The 15,725-nt window shown below is 38.2% G+C and overlaps 1 protein-coding gene across 1 annotated transcript in view; it reads left to right on the top strand.

The window, feature by feature from the left end:
* Positions 1 to 800: 800 nt before the first annotated feature.
* The window catches only part of LOC120531008 (mannan-binding lectin serine protease 2-like), a 66,361-nt gene continuing 51,436 nt past the window's right edge, over positions 801 to 15,725 (top strand). Inside the window, exons 1-4 of the mRNA XM_039755925.1 lie at positions 801 to 907; positions 8,054 to 8,270; positions 9,262 to 9,439; positions 12,909 to 13,040. Coding sequence (XP_039611859.1) covers positions 903 to 907; positions 8,054 to 8,270; positions 9,262 to 9,439; positions 12,909 to 13,040 — 532 coding nt within the window. The 5' untranslated portion in view covers positions 801 to 902. The remainder of the gene's footprint in view (positions 908 to 8,053; positions 8,271 to 9,261; positions 9,440 to 12,908; positions 13,041 to 15,725) is intronic.

The following is a 15,725-nucleotide window of genomic DNA, read 5'->3' as shown; positions in this document are numbered from 1 at the left end:
CCCCCTGATGCACAATTTCATTTTTTGCTTTTTATTCTTGGTTATTTTTTATTATATGTCTATAATTCCTAATATAGAATATTACCAGTTAAATCATTTTAAGTATTTCTGACTGGATTCGGCTGGTTTCTGATATATCATATAGGCTATTATTAGATTAAACTGTACCACACGTTAAAAAAAAATTTAAAATGTGCATCGCCCATATTATTACTCCAGCTTTGTATTTTTATCAGTGCCCTTCACCGAAAGTAATGTATAGGATTATGAGTCGTTTTTTATGCTGCTCACTCGAGGTTGGAGAGTGCGTCAAAAGTAAAGACTAAACTGTTAGCCTTGGGGAGTTAAATAGCCATTTCCTATGCAACATGTTGACATGCCCACTGCCGAGCCTCCAGCAGATTACGTGAGACCAGGCGCCAACTTCCAGATAATTCACCACAGTCCTTTAAAGAATACTTTAGAATTAAAATACCTGACAAAAACTGAACTGCTCGTATTTTAAAAATCTTTCAACTGCTAAGCCGGCGCAACTTAACTTTCAACCCATTCAACTGGCGCTCACGGCGAATTGTGAAGGATAAACATCAGACAGGCGGAATTCGAAATTAACAAGCACGTCGAATGCGGCTACATATATCTGTTCAAAAACTGCATGATAAGACAGATCGGGTAAATAAATAGATACAATTATAAAAAAAAAAGTTATAGATATACGGTATTTACCATTTAAAGCACGAAAGATTTAGTTAGGCCAGGTAAATATATTCCGAAAAAATCAATAGCGGGTTCAGTGACCTTTCCTTTGCAATGAATAACCAAAAATCGGATGAAAGTCTGGCTTTGCGCCCCCATCTCCTCAGTCTGCGTTGCCCTGAACGTTTTGTGAAAACGAGGAAAAGATGAAGTAAGTTTTTCAAGTTGTTCTTGCGTTTTACACTAGTAGATTATAGACCCGTTTTTGTGATTTGATGTGTTTCTAGCGTTGATCTCGACATCGCTCGACCTAATGTGTCAGATGCTGTCGGTGTTTTCTTTTTTGCTGCCTCTTTAGGTCCCCGCCGCCGATATTGCGCTATTTTTTGCATATGTGTTGCCCTCGTTATGGTGTGCTGCTAATTACTGTATGTGACCCCTTATACGTCATCTCACAACCCCTAAAGTCCAAGGAGCAGGAAGAGGTGGTGGATGTGCTGGCAGACTTCAGATCGAATAACCACTTTTTAAATACCAGGACTATAGGAATGTTCCACTAAACATCAATATTTCAAATGTTTTTTTTCCTTGCATTTTCTGACAAAGCATTGAGGTTGCATAATATTGCTTTGTAATTATGTTTCAAATAAATAATAAAGCGACAATGTACTATTTTTAACTGGCGCTGGTTCAGGCTATTTGTGGTCCTGGGCAAGTTAATTATACTTTATCTTCCTTGTGCTCAAATAAAAGGAATGTAATGTGTTATTATGAAAAGCCGCTATATGGAATGTATTTCTGTTTTATCAGAAAGACAACATGGTTTTCGTGTTCTAACACTTAAATCATTTTTAGTCTATTCATTTTGATCCTGTTTGCATTTTGAATCATTGCCTCATTTGTATTACGGGAACAGCGCAGAAGCATTTCCAGACATTGTTTTTTTTGGTTTGTTTGTTTGTTTTTGCTGTGGCACTACAGTGTCTCTCACACACTGCTGCCTCACTGCTCCTGGGTTCATACCCCAGTCCGAGACCTTCGCGTCTGTAGTTTGCATGTTATCACCATTTCTAAGTGAATTTTTCTACAACATTCAGAAACACAGTGGCTGCAGGTTTTTGATCAAACTAATTCTTGTTGTAATCGAACTCCCGACATAATTAAATATGCTGTTATCTCTCAGTTACTATGTTATAGTGTCAATCGAAAAATTTCAAAACTGAATTTAGAAATTTTAATTGATATTTAGTAAGTATTTATATATAGTGGAAGCATGTGTTTCTGCCCAGCCCAGAAGTGAGAGGTGGATTTGGGGTAAAGGCTCTGCCTCCAAGGAAACAGAAAACTCGCTTAGCCGCTAATAACACAACACAATCGAGGCGAGCACGTCAGCAAAACGAAACCTCAGCAGAAAGACAAAGTCACTTAGCCACTAACATCGGTAAAACGGTATCCCCTTTACTTTTCCTCCCGCTGCTAATGCACAAGCAATGCGAGCACGTTGGCAAAATGAAACCTCCTAGCAGAGAGACGCCCAGAGCCATGGCCCCCACAAGGGGGGTGGGGGGAACTGACAGGGCTCTAGCCAGGGGTCCCGGGATCACAGGGACCCGGAGGGGGATGAGTAGATATTATGCACAAACAAAACCTATGAAAAGAAAGCAAGAATTGATCCTACAGTGTTGAGTGCCAACTTCAACATAACATATTTTGAAAGCTAAAAACAATATCAAAAAAAGTTTCAGATAAAAAAATTCTACAACTTTCTCACTTTTACATTTTATGAATCCAAATAAAATGTAGACCTCTCACTTCAAAAGTATTTACAAGACAGTTTTTGGTGTTGAAAAAAGTCCAATTAGAATTTTGAACACAATTTGTGACAAAAACCTTCAAGGTATATTTGTCAGTATCTGTCTCACAATTAAATTGTTTTGTACAGTCCCAGTTACTGTTTCTTCAGCAGAAAGATGGTTTAACAGATTCATTAAAAACATGGCAAATTAGAAGTAAAACTAGTCAAAAACGACTTTATCATCTAGCAATTCTGTGTATCGAAAGTTATTTTAGCTGAACATGTTGATTTTAGTGAAGTCATTGAAAATTTTGCTTCAAAGAAAACTAGAAAACAGATTTTGCAATAATTTTTGATACTATTGCAAGTTTTTCATTAGGATCTTTACTTTATAAATATATTCAATAAATGTGCATAATACTTATGTTTTCGCATCATTAACCTTGATTATTTTATTTGCAATCCTATTGGGTATCACGTTTTCCTTAACCCTAGGTGAAGGGCCTGCTAGAGATCCTGGCCTAGGGGCCCGCGTTAGAATTACAGCACAGGCTCACACAGCATGTACAGTATGTATGTATGTATGTATGTATGTATGCAGAGCCCCATACTCCAGACACAATACAGTCCCGAGTTCAGATCAAACATGTTTATTATACACAACTAGCTGTGTATGCCCGTGTTGTAAGAAGCACGCAGTCCTAGAAACTATTGAAATCATCAGAAAAAAATAAAAATGTAGAGGTATCAGATAATTGAAAGGAAGTACTCTGGGCATCTCTCTCCTAGGAGGTTTCGTTTTGCCGATGTGCTCGCCATGCTTCTGTAATTGCGGATAAGCGAGTGACTGTCTCTTTGGATGTTTCTTTTTACCGACGTGCAGGCCTCTCTTGCGTATCCTTGGAGGTGGAGCCCTTAGCCTAACTCCACCTCTCACTTCCGGGCCGGACAGACAACAACAACATTTATTTGTATAGCACATTTTCATACAAATAATGTAGCTCAAAGTGCTTTACATGATGAAGAAAAGTAAGAATTAAAATAAGACAACACTAATTAACATAGAATAAGAGTAAGGTCCCATGGCCAGGGAGGACAGAAAAAACAAAAAAAACTCCAGACGGCTGGAGAGAAAAAATAAAATCTGCAGGGGTTCCAGACCATGAGACCGCCCTGCCCCCTCTGGGCATTCAACCTAACATAAATGAAACAGTCCTCTTTGTAGTTAGGGTTCTCATGGAAGGACTTGATGATGATGGTCATGTAGACTTCTGGCTTTTAATCCATCAATGTAGGAACATCATGGTGATTTGATTAGGTGGTGGGGGCGCAGGATGCCACCACAGAAAACCGGGAAAAGAAACCGAAGAGAGAGTAGGGGTTAGTACGGATTTTAGAGCCACCATGAATAGTTATGATAATTAATTGAATATACAGATTATCAGGATTAAACTAAAATGAAGTTATGAGAAGGCCATTTGTTAAAGTAATGAGTTTTTAGCAGTTTTTTAAAGTACTCCACTGTATTAGCGTGGTGAATTACTATTGGTAAGCTATTCCAGATTTTAGGTGCATAACAGCAGAAGGCCGCCTCAACACTTCTTTGAAGTTTAGCTCTTGGAATTCTAAGCAGACACTCATTTAAGGATCTAAGGTTACGATTTGGAATATAGGGTGTCAGACATTCTGATATATAAAATTGAGTGAGATTATTTAAGGCTTTGTAAACCATAAGCAGTATTTTAAAGTCAATTCTGAATGACACAGGTAACCAGTGTAGTGACATCAAATCTGGAGAAATGTGCTCGGATTTTCTTTTCCTAGTTAGGATTCTAGCAGCTGTATTCTGCACTCGTTGCAAATGATTTATGTTCTTTATTGGGTAGTCCTGAGAGGAGATGCGTTACAGTAATTTAGTAGACTGAAAACAAAACAATGAACTAATTTTCAGCATCTTTCAATGATATAAGAGGTCTAACTTTTGCTATGTTTCTTAAGTGAAAAAATGCAGTCCTAGTGATCTGATTAATATGCGATTTAAAATTCAGGTTACAGTCAACCGTTACCCCTAAGTTCTTTACCTCCATCTTGACTTTTAATCCTAATTCATCAAGTTTATTTCTAGCTAGCAAAATACCCGCGCTTTGCAGCGGAGAAGTAGTGTGTTAAAGAAGTTATGAAAAAGAAAAGAAAACATTTTAAAAATAACGTAATCAATCAATCAATCAACATTTATATATATAGCACATATTCATACAAAAAAATTTAGCTCAAAGTGCTTTACAAAATGAATAGAAAAATAGAAGACACAATAAAAAATAAACATAAGTCAACATTAATTAACATAGAATAAGAGTAAGGTCCGATGGCCAGGGTGGACAGAAAAAACAAAAAAAACTCCAACATGATTGTCAATGTACTTTGTAATTGTTTTGTCAATATTATAATTATATATATATAGTATATAATATAGTATAAGTATATTTATATACATCAATATATAAAATAATTATCATTATTTCTTTCAATCAGGTTCGTATTTGGAGGATGTGTTGTGTTCAAGTTATATTCTATGTTTGTCAACCGTTGTAAAGATAACAGGTTTCATTCATCGAAGTGTTCACTACCCAAATTGGTACTTGTGAATCTAAGATGTTTAACAGGCATTCCCGGTATTAAGTTGTGGATTTGCCTGCGAATATTTAGCAGCAGCGTGTCTATGAACTTAATTTAAACTTAAGCTTTACACCTTGCTTTCCTATTGATATGTCTACAAAGGCTTGTTCAGATTCAGAGGATTGTTCCTTTCTTACTGCATCAATAAACAGCTCGTCTTCCTCTTCATATGAGACATCACACACTGCATGCACGGGTTTACCTTTCCAGTCCTGCAAATTCAGTTCACGTGAGCCACTCAGAGTACATGCATCGAAGATTCTCAGCTGTGCTTGTGCTATCTCGTGCGATCTTGCAATGTCCACGGCTTTATTTAATGTTAGCTCAGACCCGGAATTTAAAATTTCTCCCGCACTTTTGCTGAGTTTGTGCCAAACACAATTCTATCCCTGACCATTGCTGAGTTTGTGCCAAACACTAGTCTATCCCTGACCATCTCATCTTCGCTTGCATAAGCACAGTCCTTCACCCGCGAATATTTAGCGGCAGCGTGTCTATTGGATTGCTGCTGACAGACGGCCTTATATGGGCGACCGAGCTGCAGGCTATGGCCGTATATTTGTACGTAAGTAGGCTCCTGTTATGACTGTTACGCGTAGAATTTCGAAATGAAACCTGCCTTACTTTTGTAAGTAAGCTGTAAGGAATGAGCCTGCCAAATTTCAGCCTTCTACCTACGCGGAAAGCTGGAGAATTAATGATAAGTGAGTGAGTCAGTCAGTGAGTCAGTGAGTCAGTCAGTCTGTGAGGGCTTTGCCTTTTATTTGTATAGATAACCTCATTATATCCAATTTTGCCAATCACTAAAATTTCTGTTTTCTCTTTAATTAGCTTGAGAAAATTACTATTCATCCATTTAGAAACACAAGTAAGACATTGTGTTAGTGAAACAACAGAGTCGGGGTCATCAGGTGCTATTGATAAATACAGCTGTGTGTCATCAGCATAGCTGTGGTAAGTCACGTTATGCCCGAGATAATCTGACCTAATGGAAGCATATAGATTGAGAAGAGCAGCGGACCCACCATATAGGATATCATGTGTCTTTGAGTTGTAATTACCACAACTAACAAAGAATTTTCTACCTGCCAAGTAAGATTCAAACCAATTTAAGACACTACCAGAGAGGCCCACACATTGACTAAGGCGCTTTCTAAGAATATTGTAATCAATGGTGTCAAATGCGGCACTCAGATCTAAGAGGATGAGAACAGATAAATCGCCTCTGTCTGCATTTACCCGCAAGTCATTTACTACTTTAACGAGTGCAGTTTCTGTACTGTGATTTGTTCTAAAACCCGACTGAAATTTATCAAGACATACATACTTCCACTCATAGATGTTTATTTATAAGATACCTCTAAAATGTAAGAAAAGTTTTTTCTCCTCCAGTTCTCCTCTTCTCTCCCTCCACTGCACTGCCCTCCTCCAGTTCAGTGCTGCTCACCTTCCTCCAAGCACCGACTCGCTTGGACAAGGGAGTGCAGTCCCTTTTATTGAAGACCTGGGAGCACTTCTGGTGCCAGGGTGCCTTGAGCATGGTGCTATATAAAAAATTTATTATTATTATTATTATTATTATTATTATTATTATTATTATTATTAGGGCTTTGTCTGTAGGAAGCAATTCCAGGTCATCCTGAAGTCCCAAATAGTAGTAGTATTTGTGTGTAACTCCCTGTAGCACTCCCTGGCAGCACCACAGACTCCAGCAGGGCTGCTCTTCTGGACTACATTTCCCAGCATGTCCTACTGCTTTCTTACTGGGTACTGATATCCAACATTGCTGCCATCTAGCATCCTTGGGGAATAAACAGTCAGCAGTAACAGTTCTTCCCTGTCCTTCCTTATTTATTCCGGCCAGGAAAGGTGCCGTATATATAATTCTTTGGGATACTTGTCCATCTGCCTAGAACAAAAACAGCAGCCACAGAGATCCAACAGGACTAAACTTGAGAGTCACTAGATTAGAATTTGTAACTGAAGTTGGAGTTTTTCTTGCCATTTCCCGAAGATAATGGCTAGGTTGACTGGTCACTCTAAAAATTTCCTGATTAGACTGAGTGTGGCTGAGCGCACAAGTGATTGTGTTGCATCATGCATGTTCGGTATCTACCTTGAATATGATTTTAACAAAGAGTCACATTTCTTTTTTTAAAAAGGGGATTTGGAAACTGAACAAATACTGTATATACTGTATTTGTTAGCTTATTTTCTTCATCATCCTTTTGTTCTTTTTGCTCTCATTTTTATTTGTGGAGATCTGTGAAAATTAATTTGTTCTGCTGATTTTTAAATATATGTATTTTATATGGCACAGCTGTCATATTACCCTTGTATATATTTTTGTATGCTCATTTGTAATTCCACAGAAACTTCCCCTTTTTTGTAATTTTTCAAGTAATATTTTACAAATTTTATGTTTTTTTTCCTTCAATCCTGAACTGAATAATCTGTTTAGAAAAAGGATAGATGGATGTAGTCAGGAAAAAGTTCTGCGTCAGCTCCTTTTATTGGCTGTTTTTAATATTTCTATGAAATTCAGTTTGAGCTGTAGTAAGTTACACGATACTTAATTTTCATTTGTATTTTCAAGGATCCTCTCCACCATTTGGTTGATTCCTCTACCTTCTTACTCCTTTTCTTTTCAGGCCAGTTTTTAGCATAACCTATTTTTATTTTACAGTGTGACATAAGCACCCAAGGCTGTGAAACTGAAAATTCAAATAATGAACCTTAGCTGAGATTACACATCTTGATTTTTATATAAAATTGTTAATTATTTATTGTCAAAATTACCTTAAAGTTGGGGGTTTGACATATAGACCAGCATTATTGCACATATGCCACCATGAAGTGTTAATCTTTTATTTTTCTTTTTAACAGAGCCTTTATGATTCTGTTTTCTATCATCCATATGAACCATTGTATTGACCTGAAAGGACTCTATGGGGATTTTGCTTCTCCTGGGTTCCCAAACCCATACCCAAATAACATCAAACGCATATGGAATATTTTAGTTTCACCTGGCCATAGGATCCGGCTGTACTTCACCCATTTTGATTTGGAGCCCTCCCATTTGTGTGAATACGACTATGTCCAGGTAATCTCTGGCTTGTGTGGCTGCTAGTCTGCACCCTCTGCCTTTTTTCTTGCCCTCTCCAGTTGACTCCTCTGTAGTACAAACAGCAGAGCACTACATTCTGAGCATTATTCCTTTTAACTGTCATACTGTCAGTGTTCCATGGCCTCTCCTACCTGGTGATATGATCCATCCATCCATTATCCAACCCGCTGAATCCGAACACAGGGTCACGGGGGTCTGCTGGAGCCAATCCCAGCCAACACAGGGCACAAGGCAGGAACTAATCCTGGGCAGGGTGCCAACCCACCGCAGGACACACACAAACACACCCACACACACACCAAGCACACACTAGGGCCAATTTAGAGTCGCCAATCCACCTAACCTGCATGTCTTTGGACTGTGGGAGGAAACCGGAGTACCCGGAGGAAACCCACGACACGGGAGAACATGCAAACTCCACGCAGGGAGGACCCGGGAAGCGAACCTGGGTTGGTGATATGATTTGTCTGTAAATCCTGTATGCTCACTGTATTAGTATAAACACTGACAGACTCTTTTCACTTGTTTTTGCCTTTCTTGCATCAGTCCTTATCTCCATTCATAGATCTGCAATAGTTTGGTAGGCTCTTTCTTTCCATACCCAGGCTTTCTGCACTTCATTCAGAATCCTTGATTCAAAACAGCTGTCATTCTTTTACTCCTATGCCAAGCACATTGCAGTCTATCCTGATTTGCCCTAAGATTATGGAGCTACAGTAATTCTTGAATTATATTCTGCATTTACCTGTATAATTACATGGTTCAATCTGTATAATAAATCACAAAGAACTTAAATATACCAAGCGTGGGTAAATCAAGTGTTTTTGATCTGGAATGCATCGTTATGTTAAAGACTACCTGGATTTTACACTTATCAGCAGGCATTGTCGCCATATACTGCAAAACATGTCTGCATATTCATTTTTGCTATTTAAGAACACTGCTTTCATTTAAAGTGCACTTTTAGATTCTTTCAGGAACTAATGAGACCGCCAGGTTCTGTGGCCAAAGTGGCATCGATATTGAAGATGTCCCCGGAAATGAGCCGCTCTACTCTGCAACCAACAGCATGACCGTTGTGTTTAGATCTGACTATTCCAATGAGAAGCGATTCACTGGATTTAGAGCATTTTATGCAGCTGAAGGTGAGAAACTGGATATATCAGATCCTGTCTCCTTTTTTATATTTTTATAGTATGGTGAGCTGGCATCATCTGGTTGACTAAGAGAATTTATGAAAAAAATTGAAAGAGTTTGAATCTTATCGCTGTCCTCATTCATTTCTTCCCTGCCAGGGAACTAACAACTAATAATATCCCAAAGAATACCTACAACCGTTAACACCATCCGGTCTTCCACTGCACAAATTACTGTAGAAAGAAGTATGTATCCAAGAAAGGTAATGTAGTACATCTTCCGTGGATAACATTAGACAACAAAGGAGTTCTAGATATGCCTTTCATATTAAAATATTAACAGTTTCCCGTTAGAATAGCTTTTGCAAAGACAATTAACAAATCTCAGAGCCAAACATTCGAAACAGTTGTTTTATTTAATGGAGAGAAAGAAATGAAATTCATTCACGGGCAGTTATGCATTGCATTGCTGCATACAGTATGTAACAATTCCCATGAAAATTGAAATCTGTTTAAATTGTACATCCGCATCTCCATACGTGAGCTGCAGAACTGCAAAGAAGCTAGCTTGTAGTGCCCGTACGGGGGTTGCCAAGTGAAGCGAGCAGGGGGCAAATCCCCCTAGTTATTCCTAAATCAAAGCTCATAGATTTCATGATTCAAATGATGGGATTTGATGGAGACAGTAAAAGAAACATAATAAATTGAGTGCCAATAATGTGACAGTAAACAAGCACATATGGGACATGGCTTTAGCACTATAGAAGAAAGGGTTTATTATGAGAATGAGCTAAAAAATAAAGGCAAAACTCCTTTCCCAGTGTTCTCCAAATTTTAATGATACTTCTGGGTGTGGTCTCATGATTATTAGGAAAAGGGTGTGACTTGATATCTGTTGTAGCTAACACAGCTGATTTTTTTTAAAGGTAATGTTTTTCCCTTTGTTTCTTATTGTATTTTGTGATCAGCGATTGGTAGAATCAAGGGAGGGTGAATGACGTAAATTTGGAAGATGGAATTAGGGGTATGGTTATAAACAGGTTGTAAACAATTGGGACTTCTTTTTCTTTTTCCGAAAACCAGTGGAAGAGAATTTACAATCAGATTGTGCCCTATACACATATGTGAGTGCAGGGATGTTGGGTCTGTACTGGAGTCAATGAACAGCTGGTGTGTGTCAGCCCTTTGCATGTATAGCAGCTCCTTATATAGTCACCAGAGTAAACTGATGTAGATGTAGATAGAAAATAGATAAAACTTTATTTGTCCCCAGGGGGAAATTTGGCTTTTTACAGAAACTCTATAAATAAATAAATATATAAATATATATGCATTGTGACAGATAGGGGGCGCTATCGCTCCCTTGAACCCTTGTCCAAGATGTCAGACAACAAGTAAAAGTCCAATAATTGACTTTATTCATACACAACAGTGCACAAAGCACCCTCTCCTCCACAATACTCATTAAATTATACAATACACTACAATAAACCAATCCTCCAACTCCCAGACGCATTGCCACCCTTCCACCCAGCTCAGCTCGCCGTCTGGGATCTCCCACAATCCTTTTATAGTCCTTGACCTGGACGTGTTCCAATCCCCAGTCCATGTGATCTTCTATTACTTCCGGGTCAGATCAAAAGTCCTTTTCTTCACCCCGGAAGTATGTCATTTCTGCCGTCGCTCTGCCTATGACGCACTTCCGGGTTATTGGGCACATATGACTCTTTGCTCCTCCCTGCAGCTCCCTCTTGCGGCCCCTATTGTATCCAGCAGGGCTATGGATGAAAACTCCATTGTCCATAATTCCCTGCTGGTCTTCGGGGTACCTCCATACTGCAGGGAGGGCTCCGTCTGGCGGCCTGGGGGTATTGGCTGGGGTGACAAGCCGGCCATAGACCACAGCATACACACTATTTTCTGAACACATAACACTAAAAGGATGAAAATTAAAAGGAAAAAAAAGCATCTGGCTTGTCAATCATAGTCACAGTCATATTACTTCTGATAATAATAATATAATAATTATGATTAAATATAATTAAGTAGTTAATTATACTAATGTTAATAATGATAATAATGTTGATGATAATCAGCATTTCTTAACACACTTCTGATTAATAATTTGTGCGCTGAAAGTACTCAGTGTTAGTGTGTCAGAGAGAGGATGTATAGCATTATTCATAATGGTAGTCAGTTTTATTTTAATTCTGTCCTTTGCTGCTACTTCCAGGGGGTCCAGAGTATGTTCTATAACTGAGACTGCTCTTTTAATTAGCTTGTTGATTCGGTAGGATTCTCTTGAAATGATGTTACCAGCCCAGCACACCACAGAGTAAAAAATCACACTGGTCATTAAAGAATTGTAGATTTGTAGACTATCACTACCCACCTTACTGTAAATTAATTCAGTCTCCTAAGATAAAATAGCCTGCTCTGCACTTTCTTATATAATTTCTGTGTTATGAGACCAATCTAATCTGTGGACCCCATGTACTTTTTGTAGTTCACTCCCTGAATAGTGACTAGAAATAGAGGCTCTTTGTTGTTGCAAAATTCAATAACCAGTTCCTTGGTTTTGCTGATGTTAAGATGCAGACAATTCTCTTTGTACCAGAATCAGAGTTCTCCACTTGACTCCCATATTCTGTCTCATTCCCTTTATCAATAAACCCATTAATTGCAGAATCATCTGAGAATTTCTGCAAGTGACATGACCTGGTGACATTATATTTATAGACAGAGGTGTACATAGTGAAGAGAAAAGTAGACAATACTACTCACATTCGTATCATAAACACAGTTCTTGAGTCTCACATACTTGTTTCTTTAAGATGGCTATTTTGTGTATCTTAATAAAAGTTTGATTGAATAAAAATAGCTAGAGTATATTCAATGTATAGTATATTTTGAATGCTGTTATTTGCACAAGGTGTACAAAACATTTGTGAAAACAAATAAAGGCAATATGCATAGAAAAGTACCACCATAGATTTACAGAGTTCAGGTAAATAAACCAATAAATATCCTCACTCTTCCCAATAACTTGCTTGCACTAAATTGTTAGTTAGTGTTCTGCAATAAAATTTTGACTAATTGACCTGTCTTCATCGGTAATGTCAGTGAGATGCAATCTGCATCCATCCCATTCCAGAAGGTGATAACACTATCAGAAAGGATTACGAGAACTTCAGTCTCATTAATGGTGAGAGTCAAGTTTCCATTACTACTTTGGACTGCATCGTCTAATGCCTCATGGTCCTCGGATCATGCATTACTAGCTGACATGACTCATGGTGTGTTTGTTTGGGCGGATATGGGCCAGATAGTCTTCTCTTATTGGTTTTTATATTTATATCACTATAATCAAGGGCTGAAAGGTTAACACAGCTGTGACTGGAAGCTACTGTCTCACCCATCTTTGAAAAATTTGAAATATTTTATTCCAGATAATTAATGCTTTGTTCCTATTTCCTAGATATCAACGAGTGTCAAATGATGGTTGATGGTGAGCCTATATGTGATCACAATTGCCATAATTACGTGGGTGGTTATTACTGCTCTTGTAAAATGGGATACTTTCTTCATTCTGACAAAAGAACTTGTACTGGTAAGGCTTCTGCACTTTTTCTTACCCAATTTGCATTAATTTATTCAAATTAACACATGCCTAAAATAGCTGAAATATGTTATACTACTTAACCGGAAGGTAGCTTAGCACATACATGCTTGAAATCGAGATGACTTACACCGCAGTTTTTTCTGCTTAAAATGGAGCTCTTCACTTGCTCTGTGGTGTAAATGAGGCAGCCATGCTGGTGGATTTTATCTCTCAGACTGCAGCTAAAGATTTATAACTTAACCACAGAGGATGGATAGAGATTTATTCATGAGTAAGAAAGTTCAACCAACCAATCTCCATTCTCTTATTTTATTATAGCAATTGTGTGGAATAAACCAAGTTGGCAAATTTGCATGTAATAAATATCACTGGAGATGGGCAATGAGTAGAAAGAGTTTGGGTGGTGGGTGGACTATGAGGACCAAAGCTACATTTTGTTGTTTTGGAGGCCTTCATTTACTCCAGCTTCCTTAGAAATGCAATGTATGTTCCAATTAATGAAAAATAGAATGAGCAACATAGAGTTGTTGAACCCTGGTACAATTTCTGCTATGCTCTCTGTGTGTAGTTTGGAAGAATTTCTGGGCAACCCAGGTTTCCTGTCATAGTCCAAAGACAATTTGTAAGATTGATTTGCTAGTAAATTACCGCAGTAAGTGTCTAGTTAACACCTGTAGACTGATGGCCTGATTCAGGGTTAGGGAGCATTTGCCCAGAGGTAGCTTCCCATGCAGGGATGATCTGTACTTTTTATGTTTTTCTGCCAGGATAGGCTCTGCTTAGTCTTCTCCCTGTACTGGATAAAATTGGTTAAACAATTGATGGAATCCACTATCTACCAAAACAGTCCATTCATAATCCATAGGGATGTTTGGACTAAACAAACACAGTGGATTCAAATCTCTATCTTGTGGCCTAATGGTACAGACATGGTGAAAATATGACACAGAGTCAATAAGTCAGTAAATGATCTTTACTGACTCAGACTGTAAGGAAACTGCTTTTGTGCCTGATGTTGCTGGATCGAGGCTGACCATTGACAATTATTTGTTATGAAGCTCAAGAGTCTCAAAGCATGTAAGTCCCAACAGTTTTAAAAATAGAGTGGGAAATGCCATCAAAAACCCCATCTACAGTATCAGGCAATGTACAATCTTTATAAAAAAATTTTTTTTCAAAATAGGCTCTGATACACAGTGAAGAGCACAAGAGGCACAACAGGTAGTGTCTGCAAAGGCAAGGTAATCCAGGACAAACAAATCCCAAAAGCAAATATAGCAAAGAAAGTCAAAAAACAGAGCATTGGTAAAAAATCATGAAAATCATTATTGAAGAAATTTGCCATTTCCAAGCACATTCAAATTAACTGCTAGGAACTGTGGCTTGTCCTTGCATTTATAGGGCTAAGACCAGTCAATGTGATGCTGGATAGGTGACCCTGTCTCTTGGGGACTACCCTCAAAACACATAAAGTGTAACACAAGCATTAGGGAATAGAAAAAATAATAAACAAATGTAGCATTAACATACATCAAAATACTCAAAAGTGAACAGAAAATACATTAAACAAGAAGCTGAACCCCAGGGTTGGAATGCTATCTTAAATTTAACATTACCACAGTACAAAGCTATGAATTGAGATGCTTTGTGATGTGGGTCTTCAGTAATATGCCCAGACAAAGCAGGTAAAGAAAGAATGATTATTATTAATATTAACATCTTACCTGCTCAATAGTGAAGTGCTGTAATAGTCTACATCTGATATAAATTCTTAAATATTACCGCTTGTGATCACCAGTATACGGTGCAGACCCTCAGACTCCTAAAACAACAGGTTTGGACACAAGTTCACTAAGTACGAAGGGTTTATCTGTGTGAAACTCTTCACAAGCAAGCGTTTCCCACACCACAACCTCAATTCAGCTCTCAGCAACACTTTGTCTTCTTCTTCTCCACTCCTCTCTCAAGCTTTGTCCTCCTTCTCCTAACTCTCGTTTTCAGATCGAAGTGGAGCTGCTCCTTTTACATAACACCCAGAAGCACTCAGTGTCCTGAAAGTGTGGCTCTGAAGCACTTCTGGGAGAAATTGGAGCCTGACATATCAGGGCTTGCCAGTTCCCTCAGCACCCTCAACGAACACCAATTCCCAAGATGTCATCTAGCTTTTCCCTGAGCAAACTTTCTCCCCCTATCCTTCCACACCATGGGTGTTCCATCTGGGTAAGGTTCTCAGCATTGCCCTGGCTGGGTTGCCAGTCCACATGTGGCATCCTTCACACGCAAGTCATTAAATGTAATGAACTAATGCTATGGTTTAAAGGAATACAGCACATGAAAATTAAAATTTTGTTATCAGTTACTTATCCATGTTATTTATAATAATGGTCAAGAAACATTCTTAATCTAATTTTCTTTGAAAAATGTAGATAACAAACCTACTGATACAGTGAGCTTCAAAGGGGAACCACACTGAGCAATAGCAAACAATATCAAATATGAAAAATATTCAAATTACATGTGTTGCATTATCCACATAATAGGTATCCAGTCATTGTTGTTTGCCATGCCACAAAATATCAAAAAACTAGGCCTTGCTTTCAAAGTCTAGGCCAAGACTTTAGTGAGGCCTAGTGTTTAAAATGGCTTTTCGCCATATGTTAAGTAGACTTCAGC

This window comes from Polypterus senegalus, chromosome 6 (assembly GCF_016835505.1).
Source record: "Polypterus senegalus isolate Bchr_013 chromosome 6, ASM1683550v1, whole genome shotgun sequence".
NCBI classification, from domain to species: Eukaryota; Metazoa; Chordata; class Cladistia; order Polypteriformes; family Polypteridae; genus Polypterus; species Polypterus senegalus.
The sequence above is the reverse complement of the archived record's forward strand: the minus strand, read 5'-3'. Positions and strand labels throughout refer to the sequence as shown.